Here is a 26,979-nt window from a genome sequence, read left to right as displayed (position 1 = left end):
TATACTGGTTTGGGCTGGTATCATCAAAGATGAGCTTGTGGGGCCTTTTCGGGTTGAGGATGGAGTCAAGCTCAACTCCCAGTCCTACTGCCAGTTTCTGGAAGACACCTTCTTCAAGCAGTGGTACAGGAAGAAGTCTGCATCCTTCAAGAAAAACATGATTTTCATGCAGGACAATGCTCCATCACACGCGTCCAAGTACTCCACAGCGTGGCTGGCAAGAAAGGGTATAAAAGAAGAAAATCTAATGACATGGCCTCCTTGTTCACCTGATCTGAACCCCATTGAGATCCTGTGGTCCATCATCAAATGAGAGATTTACAAGGAGGGAAAACAGTACACCTCTCTGAACAGTGTCTGGGAGGCTGTGGTTGCTGCTGCACGCAATGTTGATGGTGAACAGATCAAAACACTGACAGAATACATGGATGGCAGGCTTTTGAGTGTCCTTGCAAAGAAAGGTGGCTATATTGGTCACTGATTTGTTTTTGTTTTGTTTTTGAATGTCAGAAATGTATATTTGTGAATGTTGAGATGTTATATTGGTTTCACTGGTAAAAATAAATAATTGAAATGGGTATATATTTGTTTTTTGTTAAGTTGCCTAATAATTATGCACAGTAATAGTCACCTGCACACACAGATATCCCCCTAAAATAGCTATAACTAAAAACTAACTAAAAACTACTTCCAAAGCTATTCAGCTTTGATATTAATGAGTTTTTTGGGTTCATTGAGAACATGGTTGTTGTTCAATAATAAAATTAATCCTCAAAAATACAACTTGCCTAATAATTCTGCACTCCCTGTATATCTGCCCCTCCCTACAGTGTTCCCTGCGCTGTCTCTGTGCCCCTCCCTACGGTGTTCCCTGTGCTCTCTCTGTGCCCCTCCCTACAGTGTTCCCTGCGCTCTCTCTGTGCCCCTCCCTACGGTGTTCCCTGTGCTCTCTCTGTGCCCCTCCCTACAGTGTTCCCTGCGCTCTCTCTGTGCCCCTCCCTACAGTGTTCCCTGTGCTGTCTCTGTGCCCCTCCCTATAGTGTTCCCTGTGCTCTCTCTGTGTCCCTCCCTATAGTGTTCCCTGTGCTCTCTCTGTGCCCCTCCCTACAGTGTTACCTGCGCTCTCTCTGTGCCCCTCCCTACAGTGTTCCCTGTGCTCTCTCTGTGCCCCTCCCTACAGTGTTCCCTGTGCTCTCTCTCTGTCCCTCCCTACAGTGTTCCCTGCGCTCTCTCTGTGCCCCTCCCTACAGTGTTCCCTGTACTCTCTCTGTGCCCCTCCCTACAGTGTTCCCTGCGCTCTCTCTGTGCCCCTCCCTGCAGTGTTCCCTGCGCTGTCTCTGTGCCCGTCCCTACAGTGTTCCCTGCGCTCTCTCTGTGCCCCTCCCTACACTGTTCCCTGTGCCCTTCCCTATAGTGTTCCCTGTGCTCTCTCTGTGCCCCTCCCTACAGTGTTCCCTTTGCTCTCTCTGTGCCTCTCCCTACAGTGTTCCCTGTGCTCTCTCTCTGTGCCCCTCCCTACAGTGTTCCCTGTGCTCTCTCTGTGCCCCTCCCAAAAGTGTTCCCTGCGCTGTCTCTGTGCCCCTCCCTTCAGTGTTCCCTGCGCTGTCTCTGTGCCCCTCCCTACAGTGTTCCCTGCGCTCTCTCTGTGCCCCTCCCTACAGTGTTCCCTGTGCTCTCTCTGTGCCCCTCCTTACAGTGTTCCCTGCGCTCTCTCTGTGTCCCTCCCTACAGTGTTCCCTGTGCTTTCTCTGTGCCCCTCCCTACAGTGTTCCCTGCGCTGTCTCTGTGCCCCTCCCTACAGTGTTCCCTGTGCTCTCTCTGTGTCCCTCCCTACAGTGTTCCCTGCGCTTTCTCTGTCCCTCCCTACAGTGTTCCATGCGCTCTCTCTGTGCCCCTCCCTACAGTGTTCCTTGTGCTCTCTCTGTCCCTCCCTACAGTGTTCCCTGCGCTCTCTCTGTGCCCCTCCCTACAGTGTTCCTTGGGCTCTCTGTGTCCCTCCCTACAGTGTTCCCTGTGCTCTCTCTGTGCCCCTCCCTACAGTGTTCCCTGTGCTCTCTCTGTGCCCCTCCCTACAGTGTTCCCTGCGCTGTCTCTGTGCCCCTCCCTACAGTGTTCCCTGTGCTCTCTCTGTGCCCCTCCCTACAGTGTTCCCTGTGCTCTGTCTGTGCCCCTCCCTACAGTGTTCCCTGTGCTCTCTCTGTGCCCCTCCCTACAGTGTTCCCTGTGCTCTCTCTGTGCCCCTCCCTACAGTGTTCCCTGTGCTTTCTCTGTGCCCCTCCCTACAGTGTTCCTTGTGCTCTCTCTGTCCCTCCCTACAGTGTTCCCTGCGCTCTCTCTGTGCCCCTCCCTACAATGTTCCCTATGCTCTCTCTGTGCCCCTCCCTACAGTGTTCCCTGTGCTCTCTCTGTGTCCCTCCCTACAGTGTTCCCTGCGCTTTCTCTGTGCCCCTCCCTACAGTGTTCCTTGTGCTCTCTGTCCCTCCCTACAGTGTTCCCTGCGCTCTCTCTGTCCCTCCCTACAGTGTTCCCTGCGCTCTCTCTGTCCCTCCCTACAGTGTTCCCTGCGCTCTCTCTGTGCCCCTCCCTACAGTGTTCCCTGCGCTCTCTCTGTGCCCCTCCCTACAGTGTTCCTTGTGCTCTCTCTGTCCCTCCCTACAGTGTTCCCTGCGCTCTCTCTGTGCCCTCCCTACAGTGTTCCCTGTGCTCTCTCTGTGCCCCTCCCTACAGTGTTCCCTGTGCTCTCTCTGTGCCCCTCCGTACAGTGTTCCCTGTGCTCTCTCTGTGCCCCTCCCTACAGTGTTCCCTGCGCTGTCTCTGTGCCCCTCCCTACAGTGTTCCCTGCACTCTCTCTGTGCCCCTCCCTACAGTGTTCCCTGTGCTTTCTCTGTGCCCCTCCCTACAGTGTTCCTTGTGCTCTCTCTGTCCCTCCCTACAGTGTTCCCTGCGCACTCTGTCCCTCCCTAAAGTGTTCCCTGCGCTCTCTCTGCCCCTCCCTACAGTGTTCCCTGTGCTCTCTCTGTGCCCCTCCCTACAGTGTTCCCTGCGCTCCCTCTGTCCCTCCCTACAGTGTTTCCTGCACTCTGTGCCCCTCCCTACAGTGTTTCCTGCGCCCCTCCCTACAGTGTTCCCTGTGCTCTCTCTGTGCCCCTCCCTACAGTGTTTCCTGCACTCTGTGCCCCTCCCTACAGTGTTTCCTGCGCCCCTCCCTACAGTGTTCCCTGTGCTCTCTCTGTGCCCCTCCCTACAGTGTTCCTTGTGCTCTCTCTGTGTCCCTCCCTACAGTGTTCCCTGTGCTCTCTCTGTGCCCCTCCCTACAGTGTTCCCTGTGCTCTCTCTGTGCCCCTCCCTACAGTGTTCCCTGTGCTCTCTCTGTGTCCCTCCCTACAGTGTTCCCTGCGCTCTCTCTGTGCCCCTCCCTACAGTGTTCCCTGCTCTCTCTCTGTGCCCCTCCCTACAGTGTTCCCTGCTCTCTCTCTGTGCCCCTCCCTACAGTGTTCCCTGCGCTCTCTCTGTGCCCCTCCCTACAGTGTTCCCTGCGCTCTCTCTGTGCCCCTCCCTACAGTGTTCCCTGCACTCTCTCTGTGCCCCTCCCTACAGTGTTCCCTGTGCTCTCTCTGTGCCCCTCCCTACAGTGTTCCCTGCGCTGTCTCTGTGCCCCTCCCTACAGTGTTCCCTGTGCTCTCTCTGTGCCCCTCCCTACAGTGTTCCTTGTGCTCTCTCTGTCCCTCCCTACAGTGTTCCCTGCGCTGTCTTTGTGTCCCTCCCTACAGTGTTCCCTGTGCTCTCTCTGTGCCCCTCCCTACAGTGTTCCTTGTGCTCTCTCTGTCCCTCCCTACAGTGTTCCCTGTGCTCTCTCTGTGTCCCTCCCTACAGTGTTCCCTGTGCTCTCTCTGTGCCCCTCCCTACAGTGTTCCCTGTGCTCTCTCTGTGCCCCTCCCTACAGTGTTCCCTGCGCTCTCTCTGTGTCCCTCCCTACAGTGTTCCCTGCGCTCTCTCTGTGCCCCTCCCTACTGTGTTCCCTTTGCTCTCTGTGCCCCTCCCTACAGTGTTCCCTGCGCTGTCTCTGTGCCCCTCCCTACAGTGTTCCCTGCGCTGTCTCTGTGCCCCTCCCTACAGTGTTCCCTGTGCTCTCTCTGTGTCCCTCCCTACAGTGTTCCCTGCGCTCTCTCTGTGCCCCTCCCTACAGTGTTCCCTGCGCTCTCTCTGTGCCCCTCCCTACAGTGTTCCTTGTGCTCTCTCTGTCCCTCCCTTCAGTGTTACCTGCGCTCTCTCTGTGCCCCTCCCTACAGTGTTCCCTGCGCGCTCTCTGTGCCCCTCCCTACAGTGTTCCCTGCGCTCTCTCTGTGCCCCTCCCTACAGTGTTCCCTGTGCTCTCTCTGTGCCCCTCCCTACAGTGTTCCCTGTGCTCTCTCTGTGCCCCTCCCTACACTGTTCCCTGTGCTCTCTCTGTGCCCCTCCCTACACTGTTCCCTGTGCTCTCTCTGTGCCCCTCCCTACAGTGTTCTCTGTGCTCTCTCTGTGCCCCTCCCTACAGTGTTCCCTGTGCTCTCTCTGTGCCCCTCCCTACAGTGTTCCCTGTGCTCTCTCTGTGTCCCTCCCTACAGTGTTCCCTGCGCTCTCTCTGTGCCCCTCCCTACTGTGTTCCCTTTGCTCTCTGTGTCCCTCCCTACAGTGTTCCCTGTGCTCTCTCTGTGCCCCTCCCTACAGTGTTCCCTGCGCTGTCTCTGTGCCCCTCCCTACAGTGTTCCCTGTGCTCTCTCTGTGCCCCCCCCTACAGTGTACCCTGTGCTCTCTCTGTGCCCCTCCCTACAGTGTTCCCTGTGCTCTCTTTGTGCCCCTCTCTACAGTGTTCCCTGTGCTCTCTCTGTGCCCCTCCCTACAGTGTTCCCTGCGCTGTCTCTGTGCCCCTCCCTACAGTGTTCCCTGCGCTGTCTCTGTGCCCCTCCCTACAGTGTTCCCTGTGCTCTCTCTGTGTCCCTCCCTACAGTGTTCCCTGCGCTCTCTCTGTGCCCCTCCCTACAGTGTTCCCTGCGCTCTCTCTGTGCCCCTCCCTACAGTGTTCCTTGTGCTCTCTCTGTCCCTCCCTTCAGTGTTACCTGTGCTCTCTCTGTGCCCCTCCCTACAGTGTTCCCTGCGCGCTCTCTGTGCCCCTCCCTACAGTGTTCCCTGCGCTCTCTCTGTGCCCCTCCCTACAGTGTTCCCTGTGCTCTCTCTGTGCCCCTCCCTACACTGTTCCCTGTGCTCTCTCTGTGCCCCTCCCTACACTGTTCCCTGTGCTCTCTCTGTGCCCCTCCCTACAGTGTTCTCTGTGCTCTCTCTGTGCCCCTCCCTACAGTGTTCTCTGTGCTCTCTCTGTGCCCCTCCCTACAGTGTTCCCTGTGCTCTCTCTCTGTCCCTCCCTACAGTGTTCCCTGTGCTCTCTCTGTGCCCCTCCCTACACTGTTCCCTGTGCTCTCTCTGTGCCCCTCCCTACAGTGTTCTCTGTGCTCTCTCTGTGCCCCTCCCTACAGTGTTCTCTGTGCTCTCTCTGTGCCCCTCCCTACAGTGTTCCCTGTGCTCTCTCTCTGTCCCTCCCTACAGTGTTCCCTGCGCTCTCTCTGTGCCCCTCCCTACAGTGTTCCCTGTGCTCTCTCTGTGCCCCTCCCTACAGTGTTCCCTGTGCTCTCTCTGTGCCCCTCCCTACAGTGTTCCCTGTGCTCTCTCTGTCCCTCCCTACAGTGTTCCCTGCGCTCTCTCTGTGCCCTCCCTACAGTGTTCCCTGTGCTCTCTCTGTGCCCCTCCCTACAGTGTTCCCTGTGCTCTCTCTGTGCCCCTCCCTACAGTGTTCCTTGTGCTCTCTCTGTCCCTCCCTACAGTGTTCCCTGCGCTCTCTCTGTGCCCTCCCTACAGTGTTCCCTGTGCTCTCTCTGTGCCCCTCCCTACAGTGTTCCCTGTGCTCTCTCTGTGCCCCTCCCTACAGTGTTCCCTGTGCTCTCTCTGTGCCCCTCCCTACAGTGTTCCCTGCGCTGTCTCTGTGCCCCTCCCTACAGTGTTCCCTGCACTCTCTCTGTGCCCCTCCCTACAGTGTTCCCTGTGCTTTCTCTGTGCCCCTCCCTACAGTGTTCCTTGTGCTCTCTCTGTCCCTCCCTACAGTGTTCCCTGCGCACTCTGTCCCTCCCTAAAGTGTTCCCTGCGCTCTCTCTGCCCCTCCCTACAGTGTTCCCTGTGCTCTCTCTGTGCCCCTCCCTACAGTGTTCCCTGCGCTCCCTCTGTCCCTCCCTACAGTGTTTCCTGCACTCTGTGCCCCTCCCTACAGTGTTTCCTGCGCCCCTCCCTACAGTGTTCCCTGTGCTCTCTCTGTGCCCCTCCCTACAGTGTTCCCTGTGCTCTCTCTGTGCCCCTCCCTACAGTGTTCCCTGTGCTCTCTCTGTGCCCCTCCCTACAGTGTTCCCTGTGCTCTCTCTGTGTCCCTCCCTACAGTGTTCCCTGCGCTCTCTCTGTGCCCCTCCCTACAGTGTTCCCTGCTCTCTCTCTGTGCCCCTCCCTACAGTGTTCCCTGCTCTCTCTCTGTGCCCCTCCCTACAGTGTTCCCTGCGCTCTCTCTGTGCCCCTCCCTACAGTGTTCCCTGCGCTCTCTCTGTGCCCCTCCCTACAGTGTTCCCTGCGCTCTCTCTGTGCCCCTCCCTACAGTGTTCCCTGTGCTCTCTCTGTGCCCCTCCCTACAGTGTTCCCTGCGCTGTCTCTGTGCCCCTCCCTACAGTGTTCCCTGTGCTCTCTCTGTGCCCCTCCCTACAGTGTTCCTTGTGCTCTCTCTGTCCCTCCCTACAGTGTTCCCTGTGCTCTCTCTGTGCCCCTCCCTACAGTGTTCCTTGTGCTCTCTCTGTCCCTCCCTACAGTGTTCCCTGTGCTCTCTCTGTGTCCCTCCCTACAGTGTTCCCTGTGCTCTCTCTGTGCCCCTCCCTACAGTGTTCCCTGTGCTCTCTCTGTGCCCCTCCCTACAGTGTTCCCTGCGCTCTCTATGTGTCCCTCCCTACAGTGTTCCCTGCGCTCTCTCTGTGCCCCTCCCTACTGTGTTCCCTTTGCTCTCTGTGTCCCTCCCTACAGTGTTCCCTGTGCTCTCTCTGTGCCCCTCCCTACAGTGTTCCCTGCGCTGTCTCTGTGCCCCTCCCTACAGTGTTCCCTGTGCTCTCTCTGTGCCCCTCCCTACAGTGTACCCTGTGCTCTCTCTGTGCCCCTCCCTACAGTGTTCCCTGTGCTCTCTTTGTGCCCCTCTCTACAGTGTTCCCTGTGCTCTCTCTGTGCCCCTCCCTACAGTGTTCCCTGCGCTGTCTCTGTGCCCCTCCCTACAGTGTTCCCTGCGCTGTCTCTGTGCCCCTCCCTACAGTGTTCCCTGTGCTCTCTCTGTGTCCCTCCCTACAGTGTAACCTGCGCTCTCTCTGTGCCCCTCCCTACAGTGTTCCCTGCGCTCTCTCTGTGCCCCTCCCTACAGTGTTCCTTGTGCTCTCTCTGTCCCTCCCTTCAGTGTTACCTGTGCTCTCTCTGTGCCCCTCCCTACAGTGTTCCCTGCGCGCTCTCTGTGCCCCTCCCTACAGTGTTCCCTGCGCTCTCTCTGTGCCCCTCCCTACAGTGTTCCCTGCGCTTTCTCTGTGCCCCTCCCTACAGTGTTCCCTGTGCTCTCTCTGTGCCCCTCCCTACAGTGTTCTCTGTGCTCTCTCTGTGCCCCTCCCTACAGTGTTCCCTGTGCTCTCTCTGTGCCCCTCCCTACACTGTTCCCTGTGCTCTCTCTGTGCCCCTCCCTACACTGTTCCCTGTGCTCTCTCTGTGCCCCTCCCTACAGTGTTCTCTGTGCTCTCTCTGTGCCCCTCCCTACAGTGTTCTCTGTGCTCTCTCTGTGCCCCTCCCTACAGTGTTCCCTGTGCTCTCTCTCTGTCCCTCCCTACAGTGTTCCCTGCGCTCTCTCTGTGCCCCTCCCTACAGTGTTCCCTGTGCTCTCTCTGTGCCCCTCCCTACAGTGTTCCCTGTGCTCTCTCTGTGCCCCTCCCTACAGTGTTCCCTGTGCTCTCTCTGTCCCTCCCTACAGTGTTCCCTGCGCTCTCTCTGTCCCTCCCTACAGTGTTCCCTGTGCTCTCTCTGTGCCCCTCCCTACAGTGTTCCCTGTGCTCTCTCTGTGCCCCTCCCTACAGTGTTCCTTGTGCTCTCTCTGTCCCTCCCTACAGTGTTCCCTGCGCTCTCTCTGTGCCCTCCCTACAGTGTTCCCTGTGCTCTCTCTGTGCCCCTCCCTACAGTGTTCCCTGTGCTCTCTCTGTGCCCCTCCCTACAGTGTTCCCTGTGCTCTCTCTGTGCCCCTCCCTACAGTGTTCCCTGCGCTGTCTCTGTGCCCCTCCCTACAGTGTTCCCTGCACTCTCTCTGTGCCCCTCCCTACAGTGTTCCCTGCACTCTCTCTGTGCCCCTCCCTACAGTGTTCCTTGTGCTCTCTCTGTCCCTCCCTTCAGTGTTACCTGTGCTCTCTCTGTGCCCCTCCCTACAGTGTTCCCTGCGCGCTCTCTGTGCCCCTCCCTACAGTGTTCCCTGCGCTCTCTCTGTGCCCCTCCCTACAGTGTTCCCTGCGCTTTCTCTGTGCCCCTCCCTACAGTGTTCCCTGTGCTCTCTCTGTGCCCCTCCCTACAGTGTTCTCTGTGCTCTCTCTGTGCCCCTCCCTACAGTGTTCCCTGTGCTCTCTCTGTGCCCCTCCCTACACTGTTCCCTGTGCTCTCTCTGTGCCCCTCCCTACACTGTTCCCTGTGCTCTCTCTGTGCCCCTCCCTACAGTGTTCTCTGTGCTCTCTCTGTGCCCCTCCCTACAGTGTTCCCTGTGCTCTCTCTCTGTCCCTCCCTACAGTGTTCCCTGCGCTCTCTCTGTGCCCCTCCCTACAGTGTTCCCTGCGCTCTCTCTGTGCCCCTCCCTACAGTGTTCCCTGTGCTCTCTCTGTGCCCCTCCCTACAGTGTTCCCTGTGCTCTCTCTGTGCCCCTCCCTACAGTGTTCCCTGTGCTCTCTCTGTCCCTCCCTACAGTGTTCCCTGTGCTCTCTCTGTCCCTCCCTACAGTGTTCCCCGCGCTCTCTATCTGCCCCTCCCTACAGTGTTCCCTGCGCTGTCTCTGTGCCCCTCCCTACGGTGTTCCCTGTGCTCTCTCTGTGCCCCTCCCTACAGTGTTCCCTGCGCTCTCTCTGTGCCCCTCCCTACAGTGTTCCCTGTGCTGTCTCTGTGCCCCTCCCTATAGTGTTCCCTGCGCTCTCTCTGTGCCCCTCCCTACAGTGTTCCCTGTGCTCTCTCTGTGCCCCTCCCTACAGTGTTCCCTGCGCTCTCTCTGTGTCCCTCCCTATAGTGTTCCCTGTGCTCTCTCTGTGCCCCTCCCTACAGTGTTACCTGCGCTCTCTCTGTGCCCCTCCCTACAGTGTTCCCTGTGCTCTCTCTGTGCCCCTCCCTACAGTGTTCCCTGTGCTCTCTCTGTGCCCCTCCCTACAGTGTTCCCTGCGCTCTCTCTGTGTCCCTCCCTACAGTGTTCCCTGTGCTCTCTCTGTGCCCCTCCCTACAGTGTTCCCTGCGCTCTCTCTGTGCCCCTCCCTACAGTGTTCCCTGTACTCTCTCTGTGCCCCTCCCTACAGTGTTCCCTGCGCTCTCTCTGTGCCCCTCCCTGCAGTGTTCCCTGCGCTCTCTCTGTGCCCCTCCCTGCAGTGTTCCCTGTGCTCTCTCTGTGCCTCTCCCTACAGTGTTCCCTGTGCTCTCTCTGTGCCCCTCCCTACAGTGTTCCCTTTGCTCTCTCTGTGCCCCTCCCAACAGTGTTCCCTGCGCTGTCTCTGTGCCCCTCCCTACAGTGTTCCCTGCGCTGTCTCTGTGCCCCTCCCTACAGTGTTCCCTGCGCTGTCTCTGTGCCCCTCCCTACAGTGTTCCCTGCGCTGTCTCTGTGCCCCTCCCTACAGTGTTCCCTGCGCTGTCTCTGTGCCCCTCCCTACAGTGTTCCCTGTGCTTTCTCTGTGCCCCTCCCTACAGTGTTCCCTGTGCTCTCTCTGTGCCCCTCCCTACAGTGTTCCCTGCGCTGTCTCTGTGCCCCTCCCTACAGTGTTCCCTGCGCTGTCTCTGTGCCCCTCCCTACAGTGTTCCCTGCGCTGTCTCTGTGCCCCTCCCTACAGTGTTCCCTGCGCTCTCTCTGTGCCCCTCCCTACAGTGTTCCCTGTGCTCTCTCTGTGCCCCTCCCTACAGTGTTCCCTGTGCTCTCTCTGTGCCCCTCCCTACAGTGTTCCCTGCGCTGTCTCTGTGCCCCTCCCTACAGTGTTCCCTGCGCTCTCTCTGTGCCCCTCCCTACAGTGTTCCCTGCGCTGTCTCTGTGCCCCTCCCTACAGTGTTCCCTGTGCTCTCTCTGTGCCCCTCCCTACAGTGTTCCCTGTGCTCTCTCTCTGTCCCTCCCTACAGTGTTCCCTGCGCTCTCTCTGTGCCCCTCCCTACAGTGTTCCCTGCGCTCTCTCTGTGCCCCTCCCTACAGTTTTCCCTGCGCTCTCTGTGTCCCTTCCTACAGCGTTTCCTGCGCTCTATGTCCCCCCCCCTCAGTGTTCCCTGCTTGCTCTCTGTGTAATGCACGCATTCCTACCTTCTGCCATTAGTAATATTTTTCCCAATTCGACACCTGCAGACATTTTCATCTCCCGAGCAGCCGGCAAAAACAGCCACTCCAGAGGACTTTATTCGCATGACTAAAGGAATCACAATGGCAACTGCAAAAGCAGTTGCTGCAGGAAACTCTTGTCGACAAGAGGATGTGATTGCAACTGCTAACCTGAGTCGCCGTGCAATTGCTGATATGCTACGTTCATGCAAGGTGAGGTTGTGTGGAATGTACAAGGGACTGAAGGGTGTCTGTACGTGAGAAGGGAGTGCTCGTGTGAGTTTTCTGTCTGTGCAAGGTAAGGGAGTGCACGTGTGTGCGTTTTCTGTCAGTACAAGATAAGGGAGTGCACGTGTGTGTGGTATTTGTACGAGGGAAGGGAGTGCACGTGTGAGTGAGCTGTGTATTTACATGTTACAAGAGCGTGTGTGTGTATGTGCTGTGTCTGTACAAGTGACAAGAGCGCGTGCAGTTGTGCCCTGTGATTGTTTGGCAGAGATTGTTGGGTACTAGCAGAAGTGTACGCTTCATGTTTGTCTTCTATAATTTCACAGGAAGCCGTCTACCATCCTGAGGTTAGCCCTGATGTTCGGATCCGTGCGATGCGCTATGGTAAAGAATGTGCGACTGGCTACCTGCAGCTGCTGGATCATGTGCTAGTGGTGAGTGTGGAATGGAGAATTTAACCCACTGAAGGGTAATACCTTTGATCCTAAAGCTACACGTTGTTTAGGGTCACTACTAATAAACCCCCAGCCTCCCCGGCTGAAGACGCACACGCACGTGAGTTTGTATCTGGATGTAATATTCCCTGGCACTGCAGTAGGAAGTCTGTCTCATCTTCTATGGCACTGGTTTTCAAACCTGTCCTCAGACCTCCCCAACAGGCCAGGTTTTCAGGATTACCTTGGGTGAGAGCAGGTAAAATAACCAGGTTTATTGATCAGCTGATTATTTCACCTGTGCTCCAGTTCAGATATCCTCACAATGTGGCCCATTAGGGAGCCTGAGGACGAGTTATGGCTCACACCGATCTCCTTTAGTTTCAGTATACGATTAGTCCTGGTTGTCCTTGATTCTTTCAGGTTTCCAATGCTGCAGGTTGTTTAAGGATTTGGTGCTTATCTTGTGTCATTTCTTTTGTAAGATGAGGAGAGTCCGTAGGTGTTCCTAACATATGGTATATACTTCCTGCCAGCAGGTGGAGGTGAAGAACACTCACAATCCCTCCCCAGTTAGTTTTTGTCCTCCGAGGTGAGAGTTTGAGCGAGGTGCTCTGCAATCAAGATTTTATTATTTTCTAAATTATTGGGAGCTCAGACCTGACTTGAGACCTTGTACACTTCTTTTAGTTTCACTCAAAGAAGATTCAAGGCATGAGCGTAATAGGGTTAAAGGAATACCTCTCTTATGGCAACGTCAGTACTCTCACGGGTAAATCTCTCAACCATAACTAATGTTTGTAGTCGCAGGGACCTTGTCCCCCTCAGCCTCCTCCAAAGGGGTTACAGGAATATCTGATCATATCCTCTGCAGTTTATTAACTTGAGACACATACAGCGTCTGTAACGGATCACCATATTCACCTAAAACCAGTTGAGAGAAAATATCCTTTTGCGAGTTCTATCGCGGCATAATGGAGAGTGGGCGGGCTAGACATCCAGGTGTAGCCAGTGCAGCAGCAAACGTGTCTACTCCACACGCCAAACAAAAGTAGAAATCCAAAAGGAAGAGCGCACTGAATCTCACAAATTAAAGTCCACGGCAGGGGTAAAAAATACTTGAAGCTTTATTTCTTTCATGTAATTAGCAAGAGTCCATGAGCTAGTGACATATGGGATATACAACCCTACCAGGAGGGGCAAAGTTTCCCAAACCTTAAAATGCCTATAAATACACCCCTCACCACACCCACAATTCAGTTTTACAAACTTTGCCTCCTATGGAGGTGGTGAAGTAAGTTTGTGCTGGATTCTACGTTGATATGCACTCCGCAGCAAGTTGGAGCCCGGTTTTCCTCTCAGCGTGCAGTGAATGTCAGAGGGATGTGAGGAGAGTATTGCCTATTTGAATGCAGTGATCTCCTTCTACGGGGTCTATTTCATAGGTTCTCTGTTATCGGTCGTAGAGATTCATCTCTTACCTCCCTTTTCAGATCGACGATATACTCTTATATATATATACCATTACCTCTACTGATTCTCGTTTCAGTACTGGTTTGGCTTTCTACAAACATGTAGATGAGTGTCCTGGGGTAAGTAAATCTTATTTTCTGTGACACTCCTAGCTATGGTTGGGCACTTTATTTATAAAGTTCTAAATATATGTATTCAAACATTTATTTGCCTTGACTCAGGATGTTCAACATTCCTTATTTTCAGACAGTCAGTTTCATATTTGGGATAATGCGTTTGAATCAATCATTTTTTCTTACTTTAAAAATTTGACTTTTTTTCCCTATGGGCTGTTAGGCTCGCGGGGGCTGAAAATGCTTCATTTTATTGCGTCATTCTTGGCGCGGACTTTTTTGGCGCAAAAAATCTTTTCTGTTTCCGGCGTCATACGTGTCGCCGGAAGTTGCGTCATTTTTTTATGTCCTTTTGCGCCAAAAATGTCGGCGTTCCGGATGTGGCGTCATTTTTGGCGCCAAAAAGCATTTAGACGCCAAACAATGTGGGCGTATTATTTGGCGCCAAAAAATATGGGCGTCGCTTTTGTCTCCACATTATTTCAGTCTCATTTTTTCTTTGCTTCTGGTTACTAGAAGCTTGTTTATTGGCATTTTTCCCATTCCTGAAACTGTCATTTAAGGAATTTGATCATTTTTGCTTTATATGTTGTTTTTTCTCTTACATATTGCAAGATGTCTCACGTTGCATCTGAGTCAGAAGATACTACAGGAAAATCGCTGTCTAGTGCTGGATCTACCAAAGCTAAGTGTATCTGCTGTAAACTTTTGGTAGCTATTCCTCCAGCTGTTGTTTGTATTGATTGTCATGACAAACTTGTTAAAGCAGATAATATTTCCTTTAGTAAAGTACCATTGCCTGTTGCAGTTCCCTCAACATCTAAGGTGCAGAATGTTCCTGATAACATAAGAGATTTTGTTTCTGAATCCATCAAGAAGGCTATGTCTGTTATTTCTCCTTCTAGTAAACATAAAAAATCTTTTAAAACTTCTCTCTCTACAGATGAATTTTTAAATGAACATCATCATTCTGATTCTGATGACTCTTCTGGTTCAGAGGATTCTGTCTCAGAGATTGATGCTGATAAATCTTCATATTTATTTAAAATGGAATTTATTCGTTCTTTACTTAAAGAAGTACTAATTGCTTTAGAAATAGAGGATTCTGGTCCTCTTGATACTAATTCTAAACGTTTAGATAAGGTGTTTAAATCTCCTGTGGTTATTCCAGAAGTTTTTCCTGTTCCTAATGCTATTTCTGCAGTAATTTCCAAAGAATGGGATAAATTGGGTAATTCATTTACTCCTTCTAAACGTTTTAAGCAATTATATTCTGTGCCATCTGACAGATTAGAATTTTGGGACAAAATCCCTAGAGTTGATGGGGCTATTTCTACCCTTGCTAAACGTACTACTATTCCTACGTCAGATGGTACTTCGTTTAAAGATCCTTTAGATAGGAAAATTGAATCCTTTCTAAGAAAAGCTTATCTGTGTTCAGGTAATCTTCTTAGACCTGCTATATCTTTGGCTGATGTTGCTGCAGCTTCAACTTTTTGGTTGGAGACTTTAGCACAACAAGTAACAGATCATGATTCTCATAATATTATTATTCTTCTTCAGCATGCTAATAATTTTATCTGTGATGCCATTTTTGATATTATCAGAGTTGATGTCAGGTTTATGTCTCTAGCTATTTTAGCTAGAAGAGCTTTATGGCTTAAAACTTGGAATGCTGATATGGCTTCTAAATAAACTCTACTTTCCATTTCTTTCCAGGGTAACAAATTATTTGGTTCTCAGTTGGATTCCATTATCTCAACTGTTACTGGTGGGAAAGGAACTTTTTTACCACAGGATAAAAAATCTAAGGGTAAAAACAGGGCTAATAATCGTTTTCGTTCCTTTCGTTTCAACAAAGAACAAAAGCCTGATCCTTCATCCTCAGGAGCAGTTTCAGTTTGGAAACCATCTCCAGTCTGGAATAAATCCAAGCCTTCTAGAAAGGCAAAGCCTGCTTCTAAGTCCACATGAAGGTGCGGCCCTCATTCCAGCTCAGCTGGTAGGGGGCAGGTTACGTTTTTTCAAAGAAATTTGGATCAATTCTGTTCACAATCTTTGTGAACATTGTTTCAGAAGGGTACAGAATTGGTTTCAAGATGAGACCTCCTGCAAAGAGATTTTTTCTTTCCCGTGTCCCAGTAAATCCAGTGAAAGCTTAAGCATTTCTGAATTGTGTTTCAGATCTAGAGTTGGCTGGAGTAATTATGCCAGTTCCAGTTCTGGAACAGGGGATGGGGTTTTATTCAAATCTCTTCATTGTACCAAAGAAGGAGAATTTCTTCAGACCAGTTCTGGATCTAAAAATATTGAATCGTTATGTAAAGATACCAACGTTCAAAATGGTAACTGTAAGGACTATCTTGCCTTTTGTTCAGCAAGGGCATTATATGTCCACAATAGATTTACAGGATGCTTATCTGCATATTCCGATTCATCCAGATCATTATCAGTTCCTGAGATTCTCTTTTCTTGACAAGCATTACCAGTTTGTGGCTCTGCCGTTTGGCCTAGCTACAGCTCCAAGAATTTTTACAAAGGTTCTCGGTGCCCTTCTGTCTGTAATCAGAGAACAGGGTATTGTGGTATTTCCTTATTTGGACGATATCTTGGTACTTGCTCAGTCTTTACATTTAGCAGAATCTCATACGAATCGACTTGTGTTGTTTCTTCAAGATCATGGTTGGAGGATCAATTTACCAAAAAGTTCATTGATTCCTCAGACAAGGGTAACTTTTCTGGGTTTCCAGATAGATTCAGTGTCCATGACTCTGTCTTTAACAGACAAGAGACGTCTAAAATTGATTTCAGCTTGTCGAAACCTTCAGTCACAATCATTCCCTTCGGTAGCCTTATGCATGGAAATTCTAGGTCTTATGACTGCTGCATCGGACGCGATCCCCTTTGCTCGTTTTCACATGCGACCTCTTCAGCTCTGTATGCTGAATCAGTGGTGCAGGGATTACACAAAGATATCTCAATTAATATCTTTAAAACCGATTGTACAACACTCTCTAACGTGGTGGACAGATCACCATTGTTTAATTCAGGGGGCTTCTTTTGTGCTTCCGACCTGGACTGTAATTTCAACAGATGCAAGTCTCACAGGTTGGGGAGCTGTGTGGGGATCTCTGACGGCACAAGGAGTTTGGGAATCTCAGGAGGTGAGATTACCGATCAATATTTTGGAACTCCGTGCAATTTTCAGAGCTCTTCAGTCTTGGCCTCTTCTGAAGAGAGAATCGTTCATTTGTTTTCAGACAGACAATGTCACAACTGTGGCATACATCAATCATCAAGGAGGGACTCACAGTCCTCTGGCTATGAAAGAAGTATCTCGAATTCTGGTTTGGGCGGAATCCAGCTCCTGTCTAATCTCTGCGGTTCATATCCCAGGTATAGACAATTGGGAAGCGGATTATCTCAGTCGCCAAACGTTGCATCCGGGCGAATGGTCTCTTCACCCAGAGGTATTTCTTCAGATTGTTCAAATATGGGAGCTTCCAGAAATAGATCTGATGGCGTCTCATCTAAACAAGAAACTTCCCAGGTATCTGTCCAGATCCCGGGATCCTCAGGCGGAAGCAGTGGATGCATTATCACTTCCTTGGAAGTATCATCCTGCTTATATCTTTCCGCCTCTAGTTCTTCTTCCAAGAGTAATCTCCAAGATTCTGAAGGAATGCTCGTTTGTTCTGCTGGTAGCTCCGGCATGGCCTCACAGGTTTTGGTATGCGGATCTTGTCCGGATGGCCTCTTGCCATCCGTGGACTCTTCCGCTACGACCAGACCTTCTGTCGCAAGGTCCTTTTTTCCATCAGGATCTCAAATCCTTAAATTTAAAGGTATGGAGATTGAACGCTTGATTCTTAGTCAAAGAGGTTTCTCTGACTCTGTGATTAATACTATGTTACAGGCTCGTAAATCTGTATCCAGAGAGATATATTAGAGTCTGGAAGACTTATATTTCTTGGTGTCTTTCTCATCATTTTTCTTGGCATTCTTTTAGAATTCCAAGAATTTTACAGTTTCTTCAGGATGGTTTAGATAAAGGTTTGTCCGCAAGTTCCTTGAAAGGACAAATCTCTGCTCTTTCTGTTCTTTTTCACAGAAAGATTGCTAATCTTCCTGATATTCATTGTTTTGTACAAGCTTTGGTTCGTATAAAACCTGTCATTAAGTCAATTTCTCCTCCTTGGAGTTTGAATTTGGTTCTAGGGGCTCTTCAAGCTCCTCCGTTTGAACCTATGCATTCATTGGACATTAAATTACTTTCTTGGAAAGTTTTGTTCCTTTTGGCAATCTCTTCTGCCAGAAGAGTTTCTGAATTATCTGCTCTTTCTTGTGAGTCTCCTTTTATGATTTTTCATCAGGATAAGGCAGTGTTGCGAACTTCTTTTGAATTTTTACCTAAAGTTGTGAATTCCAACAACATTAGTAGAGAAATTGTGGTTCCTTCATTATGTCCTAATCCTAAGAATTCTAAGGAGAAATCGTTACATTCTTTGGATGTTGTTAGAGCTTTGAAATATTATGTTGAAGCTACTAAGTCTTTCCGAAAGACTTCTAGTTTATTTGTTATCTTTTCCGGTTCTAGAAAAGGCCAGAAAGCTTCTGCCATTTCTTTGGCATCTTGGTTGAAATCTTTAATTCATCTTGCCTATGTTGAGTCCGGTAAAACTCCGCCTCAAAGGATTACAGCTCATTCTACTAGGTCAGTTTCTACTTCCTGGGCGTTTAGGAATAAAGCTTTGATTGATCAGATTTGCAAAGCAGCAACTTGGTCCTCTTTGCATACTTTTACTAAATTCTACCATTTTGATGTATTTTCTTCTTCTGAAGCAGTTTTTGGTAGAAAAGTACTTCAGGCAGCGGTTTCAGTTTGAATCTTCTGCTTATGTTTTTCATTAAACTTTATTTTGGGTGTGGATTATTTTCAGCAGGAATTGGCTGTCTTTATTTTATCCCTCCCTCTCTAGTGACTCTTGCGTGGAAAGATCCACATCTTGGGTAATCATTATCCCATACGTCACTAGCTCATGGACTTTTGCTAATTACATGAAAGAAAACATAATTTATGTAAGAACTTACCTGATAAATTCATTTCTTTCATATTAGCAAGAGTCCATGAGGCCCACCCTTTTTTTGTGGTGGTTATGATTTTTGTATAAAGCACAATTATTCCAATTCCTTATTTTATATGCTTTCGCACTTGTTTATCACCCCACTTCTTGGCTATTCGTTAAACTGAATTGTGGGTGTGGTGAGGGGTGTATTTGTAGGCATTTTGAGGTTTGGGAAACTTTGCCCCTCCTGGTAGGAATGTATATCCCATACGTCACTAGCTCATGGACTCTTGCTAATATGAAAGAAATTAATTTATCAGGTAAGTTCTTACATAAATTATGTTTTTATACTATTAAAATCAAGGAAGTTCACCACACACAAAAACAACAGAGTTGTGCGATCAAGGTCCATCGCAGACGCGTTTCGTGCGCATGCGCACTTGGTCACTGCATACCTGTGACCAGACCGCATTGAGCTTTATATACATATTCTTAAAGGAACACCATCATTCCTAAATACAATATTTAACCTATTGGTGGCTCATATAATCAATCCCAAAGAACATCACTATTTACAATTATATAGACATTTTGCGGTGATGGTTAATTATACAAAATCATTGATTACAGATTCACAATATCCTATGTAATTGCTATTGGGTGACATTTAGTACTAGACATATTAGTTAATACAAGAGACACTGTATATTTACTTCTACTGCATCAGCGTTCTGTGGGAGCCTCAGCAAGCTGGTAAGATCAGTGGAGGGGATCTAAAAGGTAAGTAACTCAGACGCTACTATAACTGGTGCCCTATTCCATAGCTAATATATAGTTTGGGGGTTCCCAGTACTTTCACTTGGTACATTACATATGTGCTTAACTCCTAAAATTTAGAAATTTGGTCTCCAAATTTTCCCATATTATTCTCTTGATTTCCCTTAGCAGTGCCCTACTGTTTCTTTCTTTCCTATGGCATGGAGAGTACCCAATTTCATTCAAATTACTAGTGGGATATTCAACTCCTAGCCAGCAGGAGGAGGCAAAGAGCACCCCAGCAGAGCCATTACCCATAATCCTCAGTAATTATTTGCCTCTGTGATGGGAGGATGGCGAAGATGAGTGCCTGAGAAGATTTAATCCTTTTATGGGCTATGCTGTGTCCATGTCAATCTCTTTAGTAAGAGTAATGGTGGCTTTTAGCAGTTAGAAGGCGGCGAGGTGGTCCTTGCTTTATTTCTAACATCTATGCTACCCCTTTATAGAAAACCAGGGTTGTTTACTCTTCTTTTGCTTCAGGTCCCTAACAGATGTTGGTGAATCTGTCACACCTAAGAATCTGCATCTGGATCCACAGGTAAGTTCTCTTGTCTTCTAGGTTAGAAGGAACAAGCACTCTAGGGGTTACTTCCTCTGTGGATTTTTTTTTTTTTTTTTTTAATCTGTGGATTCTTAACTTGGAACTCATCTATCTCCAGGGTGGAGATTTATTCCGGCAGGGGCATATGTAGGGTACTGCACCTTTAATAGGGGTATTCTGACTTTTATTAAAGTTAATTGTTTGAGGCTAGCAATGAGAGGGTTAGGGAGCATATATATTATATATTTCTGGCATTTTTTATTTATTATATTCTGTATCAAGCATTTGTGTTTTTACTTTTGATGTTGTGCATGCTCTAAAAAGGGATTCTTATATGGAGCCATATTTGAGCCGTTTTTATTTGCACCGTTTTTTATTATTTGGCGCAGTTTATTTCTCTTGCGGTCATGTGACCGGCTTCCGCTAACGGCTTCAGCTTTCGTAGCCGATCGCTTCACAGAGTGTTATTGTGCTGTATATCAGCTGCTGCTCACAAAGTTTATGACCCGGATAGCCGATATTTGTGCAAATCTTTTTCTGAATATAACCGCTACTCAGTGTCTACTATTTCCTACTAGTGGGTATTTCTCTGCTGGTTCTAAGGCGTGGTGAGTCCTCAGCAGAGCTGAGGATTATAGGTGCCACTTATTTATGTATTATTTTTGAGAATCTTTATTTCAATCTTTGGGTTATTTTGTTTTAAGAAATTTTAATAGGTTTCCTTAAAAAGTTGAGAGCCATATTTGTACATTTATTTTGCTAGTGGGCTTAATTTAAAACCATTATGGAACCTGAGACAATCTCAAATGTCTCTTTTGAAAAAAAAAAAATGTATTGCTTGGAGGCTCAAATTATTCCTCCTGTGCAGCTTTGCTCCTCATGCTTAAACAATATGCTTTTGTCTAAAAATAAAAAATCCCTCTCGGAGCCATCTGTCTCTCAGGATAATTTTGTCCGTGCCATGCCTCAGCTTTCTCCTCAAACGTCTCAAGCTTTAGAAGTTTCACATGCAGTGCCCTGCGATTCCTTTCAACATCCTCCTGGCGGTCTTTACCAGGAGATTTTTCTGTGCAAATAACTTCTGCGGGTTCTGCAGCTTTATCAGCTTTCCTGTTGCTGGTAAGCGAAAGAGGAAATCTAAAAATATTTCTGTTAGTAAGGGTTCTGACTCCACTAAAACTGCGTTAGTAAGTCTCTCTCAATTGTCTGATGCAGATGATACCTCAGTGGCTTCTGAGGGCAAAATATATCAGACTCGGACTCTGTGGTGGAAAATTCTACAGATTCAGAGGAGATTAATTTAAGATTTAATCTAGAACACCTCAGTTTATTTTTGAAGGAGGTCCTTGCTACTTTGGATGACTCAGACTTGTCTGTCACTGAGAACCCAAAAAAGCCTAGCAAACTTAAGAGTATATGATGTCATTCCTTCATCTCTGGATTTTTTTCCAGTTCCAGACCATATGTTGGAAATTATAGCTCAGGAATGGGATTACCCAGGTATTCCTTTTTCCCTGTCCCCTGTTTTTCAAAAAATATTTCCTGTTGCTGTCTCTGTACGTGACTTTTGGCGCACAGTACCCAAGGTAGAGGGAGCTATTTCTACTCTAGCAAAGAGAACTAATATTCCTATTGAGGATAGTTGTTTCTTCAAGGATCCCATGGATAAGAAGCAGGAGGCTTATTTAAGAAAGATGTACATTCATCAAGGATTACAGTGGTAACCAGTTTCAAGTATTGCTACGGTTGCGGGGGCAGCATCTTATTGGTGTCATGACTTGTCTGACCTAATTTCAGAAGAGACTACCATAGAGGAGATCCAGGATAGGATCAAGGCTCTTAGTTGGAGAATACTTTTATCTGTGATGCTAGCATGCAAGTGGTTAGACTTGGAGCCAAGATTTCTAGCCTTGCTGTTCTAGCTCGTAGAGCTTTGTGGTTAAAATCTTGGTCTGCAGATGTTTCATCCAGGTCAAAACTTCTGTCTTTACCTTATAAGGGCAAGACTTTATTTGGTCCTGGTCTAGCTGAGATCATTTTCGAGATTGCGGGTGGAAAGGGATATTTCCTACCTCAGGATAAATAAAATAGACCTAGGGGTCACCAAAATTCCAATTTCCGTTCCTTTCACAATTTCAAAGGACAAAAGTGTTCCTCTTCCAAGCCGGAACAATCCAGAACCTCATGGAAGTCCATGCCGCTTTGGAATAAGGGAATGCAAACCAAGAAGCCTTCAGTTGATTAGAAATCAGCATGAAGGGATAGCTCCCGATCCAGTCTTGGATCAAGTGGGGGCAGACTTTCCTTCTTTCGGCAGGCTTGGATCCGCGACGTCCCAGTTCCTTGGGCCATGGAGGTAGTCTCTCAGGGATACAGAATAGGATTCAAGTATTGTCTCCCCAGGGGCAGATTTATCCTGTCGAGGTTAGCTGCAAACCAGGTAAAGAGAGAGGCCTTCTTAAACTGCGTAAAGGACCTATCTTCCCTGGGAGTGATTGTTCCAGTTCCCATAGAGGAAGGATTCTATTCAAATCTTTTTGTGTTTCCAAAAAAAGAGGGAACTTTTCATCCCATTTTAGACCTAAAGTGTCAACAAATTCCTCAAGGTTCCGTACTTCAAAATGGAAACTATTTGTTCCATTCTACCTTTGGTTCAGGACTACCATAGATCTGAAGGATGTGTATCTTCATGTTCCCATTCACAGGGAACATCATCAATTCCCTTGATTTGCCTTTCTGGACAAACATTTCCAGTTTGTTGCTCATCCCTTTGGCCTTGCCACGGCTCATCGATTCTTTGAATCTTTACAAAGGTCCTAGGGGCCCTTTTGGCGGTGGTCAGATCTCAGGGAATATCGGTGGCACATTATCTGGACGACATCTTGGTTCAAGCACCATCTTTTCAGTTAGCAAAATCTCATACAGATATGTTGTTGTCTATTCTACGTTCCCATGGGTGGAAAGTGAATATGGAGAAGAGTTCTCTGGTGCCAGACACCAGGGTGTGTTTCTTAGGAACGATTATAGATTCTCTGTCCATTAAGATTTTTCTGACAGAGGTCAGAAAATCCAAACTTCTGGCTTCTTGCCTTTCTCTTCAGTCCTCTTCCCATCCTTCTGTGGCTCAGTGTATGTAAGTAATTGGTCTGATGGTTGCTTCCATGGACATCATTCTGTTTGCTCGGTTCCATCTGAGACCCCTACAGTTATTCATGCTCAGACAATGGAACGGAGACTACTCGAACCTACCGCAGAGTATAGCTCTGGATCCCCTAACAAGAGACTCTCTATCTTGGTGGATTTCACAGGACCATCTGTCTCAGGGTACATGCTTCCTGAGACCTTCCTGGATGATAATGACCACGGATGCCAGCCTGTCAGGCTGGGAAACCGTTTGGGATTCTTTGAAGGCTCAGGGTCTTTGGACTTATTATTATTATTATCAGGTATTTGTAGAGCGCCAACAGATTCCGCAGCGCTGAGAGGAGTCTTCTCTTCCCATAAACATTCTAGAGTTGAGAGCAATTTACAATGCTTTTAAAGCCTGGCCTCAACTAGCTTTAGTCCGGTTTATCAGATTTCAATAGGACAAAATCACCTCGGTGGCATACAGCAATCACCAGGGTGGAACTCAGAGTGCCTTAGCAATGAAGGAGGAGTCTCACGATTGCCTCATCTCTGCCATCCACATCCCAGGGGTGGACAACTGGGAGGCAGATTTTCTGAGCATGCAGACCTTTCATCCTGGAGAGTGGACTCTCCATCTGGTAGTTTTCTCAAAGATAACCCTCAGTTGGGGGGTTCCGGAGTTGGATCTGATGGCGTCACGTCTAAACGCCAAGCTTCCAAAGTACATTTAAAGATCAAGGGATCCACAAGCCGCTTTGATAGACGCTCTGGCGGTGCCTTGGAACTTCAGTCTGGCGTACCTGTTCCCACAGTTTGCTCTCCTTCCTCGAGTCATTGCTCGTATCAAGCAAGAGAGGGTGTCTGTGATTCTAATAGAATACAACGTTTCGGATCTAACATTCCTTAATCATGTATACATGATTAAGGATCGTTAGATCCGAAACGTTCTATACTCTGTCACAGTCTGCAATAAATTGCATATAATTACATTGCTGCTGTATACTCTTTTTTGGATGAACTTGTTTGGGAATTTTTGGTGTGAAGCTTGCATGTAATTACAGTACTGCTATTACTACGTAGTATAACCTTATCCTTATCACAGGCAATAATCATAACTTAGGATAGTCTTATGCTTATCCCAGGCAGTAATTAGTATGTAGGATAGCCTTATGCTTATCCCAGGCAGTAATTAGTATGTAGGATAGCCTTATGCTTATCCCAGGCAGTAATTAGTATGTAGAATAGCCTTATGCTTATCCCAGGCATTAAATAGTATGTAGGGTAGCCTTATGTTTATCCCAGGCATTAATTAGTATGTAGGTTAGCCTTATGTTTATCCCAGGCATTAATTAGTATGTAGAATAGCCTTATGCTTATCCCAGGCAGTAATTAGTATGTAGGATAGCCTTATGCTTATCCCAGGCAGTAATTAGTATGTAGGATAGCCTTATGCTTATCCCAGGCAGTAATTAGTATGTAGGATAGCCTTATGCTTATCCCAGGCAGTAATTAGTATGTAGGATAGCCTTATGCTTATCCCAGGCAGTAATTAGTGTGTAGAATAGCCTTATGCTTATCCCAGGCATTAAATAGTATGTAGGGTAGCCTTATGTTTATCCCAGGCATTAATTAGTATGTAGGTTAGCCTTATGTTTATCCCAGGCATTAATTAGTATGTAGGATAGCCTTATGCTTATCCCAGGCAGTAATTAGTATGTAGGATAGCCTTATGCTTATCCCAGGCAGTAATTAGTATGTAGGATAGCCTTATGTTTATTCCATGCATTAATTAGTATGTAGAATACCCTTATGCTATCCCAGGCATTAATTAGTATGTAGGATAGCCTTATGCTTATCCCAGGCAATAATTAGTATGTAGGATAGCCTTATGTTTATCCCAGGCAGTAATTAGTATGTAGGATAGCCTTATGTTTATCCCAGGTATTAATTAGTATGTAGGATAGCCTTATGCTTATCCCAGACATTAATTAGTATGTAGGATAGCCTTATGTTTATCACTACCATTAATTAGTACGTAGGATAGCCTTATGTTTATCACTACCATTAATTAGTACATAGGATAGCCTTATGCTTATCCCAGGCATTAATTAATATGTAGGATAGCCTTATGTTTATCTCAGGCATTAATGAGTATGTAGGATAGCCTTATGCTTATCACTACCATTAATTAGTATGTAGGATAGTCTTATGCTTATCCCAGGCATTAATTAGTATGTAGGATAGCCTTATGCTTATCCCAGGCAGTAATTAGTATGTAGGATAGCCTTATGCTTATCCCAGGCAGTAATTAGTATGTAGGATAGCCTTATGTTTATCACTACCATTAATTAGTACGTAGGATAGCCTTATGTTTATCACTACCATTAATTAGTACATAGGATAGCCTTATGCTTATCCCAGGCATTAATTAATATGTAGGATAGCCTTATGTTTATCTCAGGCATTAATGAGTATGTAGGATAGCCTTATGCTTATCCCAGGCATTAATTAGTACGTAGGATAGCCTTATGCTTATCCCAGGCATTAATTAGTATGTAGGATAGTCTTATGCTTATCCCAGGCATTAATTAGTATGTAGGATAGCCTTATGCTTATCCCAGGCATTAATTAGTATGTAGGATAGCCTTATGCTTATCCCAGGCATTAATTAGTATGTAGGATAGCCTTATGTTTATCCCAAGCATTAATTAGTATGTAGGATAGCCTTATGCTTTTCCCAGGCATTTATTAGTATGTAGGATAGCCTTATGCTTATCCCAGGCATTAATTAGTATGTAGGATAGCCGTATGCTTATCCCAGGCATTAATTAGTATGTAGGATAACCTCATGCTTCTCCCAGGCAATAATTAGTATGTAAGAAAGCCTTATGTTTATCCCAGGCATTAATTAGTATGTAGGATAATCGTATGCTTACCCCAGGCATTAATACTTAGGATAGCCTTATGCTTATCCCAGGCAGTAATTAGTATGTAGGATAGCCTTATGCTTATCCCAGGCATCAATTAGTACGTAGGATAATCTTATGCTTACCCCAGGCATTAATACTTAGGATAGTCTTATGCTTATCCCAGGCAGTAATTAGTATGTAGGATAGCCTTATGCTTATCCCAGGCAGTAATTGGTATGTAGGATAGCCCTATGCTTATCCCAGGCAGTAATTAGTATGTAGGATAGCCTTATGCTTATCCCAGGCAGTAATTAGTACATATGATAGCCTTATGCTTATCCCAGGCAGTAATTGGTATGTAGGATAGCCTTATGCTTATCCCAGGCAGTAATTAGTATGTAGGATAGCCCTATGCTTATCCCAGGCATTAATTAGTATGTAGGATAACCTCATGCTTCTCCCAGACATTAATTAGTATGTAGGTTAGTCTTATGCTTATCCCCGGCATCAGTTAGTACGGAGGGTAACCTTATGCTTATCCCGGGCATTAATTAGTATGTAGGATAGCCTTATGCTTATCCCAGGCAGTAATTAGTACGTAGGATAGCCTTATGCTTATCCCAGGCATTAATTAGTATGTAGGTTAGCCTTATGCTTATCCCAGGCAGTAATTAGTATGTAGATAGCCTTATGCTTATCCCGGGCATTAATTAGTATGTAGGATAGCCTTATGCTTATCCCAGGCAGTAATTAGTACGTAGGATAGCCTTATGCTTATCCCAGGCATTAATTAGTATGTAGGTTAGCCTTATGCTTATCCCAGGCAGTAATTAGTATGTAGATAGCCTTATGCTTATCCCGGGCATTAATTAGTATGTAGGATAGCCTTATGCTTATCCCAGGCAGTAATTAGTACGTAGGACAGTCTTATTGTAGACACAACAGTAGAAATACACTCTATAAACACAAATACTATAGACTGTAATGAAAAAATTGATATGCAAACTTTGGTTGAAAATATCGCAAGTGCGTTGTCCCCTAAATTTGATATCCTTAAAGCTGAAATTAAACAAGACATAGTGATGCTGACTAATGAAGTTAGACAATTCTCAAATACTACAAGAGGCTGAACAAAGGATATCAGATCTGGAGGAAAACAATGAGGCGCTTAAATCTAAATTAGAAATCAACAATTCTACTTTTCTAAAATTACAAACTTAAATAGAAGATCTGGAAAATAGGTCCAGAAGAAACAACATTCGGATAATTGGCCTACCGAAAAATAAAACATATGAAAATCTGATTGAATTCATATCTATTACACTGGTTAAGCTAATGGGTATCCCTCCTACACATACCCCTATTATAGTAGAACGAGCACATAGAATGGGAGCTTATCTAACTGATAAAAACAAGGATCATAGGCCTAGACCGGTGATCGCCAAGCTTCTTAGTTTTAATGACAAAACTATTTTAATGCAGTATTATCGGAAAACTCAACCCATTCTATTAGAGGGTTCAAAAATACTTCTTTTTCAGCACTTTTCATTTGAGACATCCTTAAAAAGAAAAGAAATCTCCCTTATATGCACTAGACTTATCAATCAAGGTATACAAGCCACGGTAATATACCCAGCCAGACTCAGAAT

At 47.3% G+C, this 26,979-nt stretch overlaps 1 protein-coding gene across 1 annotated transcript in view; it reads left to right on the top strand.

The window, feature by feature from the left end:
* The window catches only part of TLN1 (talin 1), a gene marked incomplete in the record, with an annotated part of 895,533 nt that overhangs the window by 763,845 nt on the left and 104,709 nt on the right, over positions 1–26,979 (top strand). The window contains 2 exon segments of the mRNA XM_053700951.1: positions 10,646–10,831; positions 11,173–11,280. Of these exon segments, the coding sequence (XP_053556926.1) occupies positions 10,646–10,831; positions 11,173–11,280 (294 nt within the window).

Source organism: Bombina bombina, chromosome 2, assembly GCF_027579735.1.
Source record: "Bombina bombina isolate aBomBom1 chromosome 2, aBomBom1.pri, whole genome shotgun sequence".
Taxonomy (NCBI): domain Eukaryota; kingdom Metazoa; phylum Chordata; class Amphibia; order Anura; family Bombinatoridae; genus Bombina; species Bombina bombina.
The sequence above is the reverse complement of the archived record's forward strand: the minus strand, read 5'-3'. Positions and strand labels throughout refer to the sequence as shown.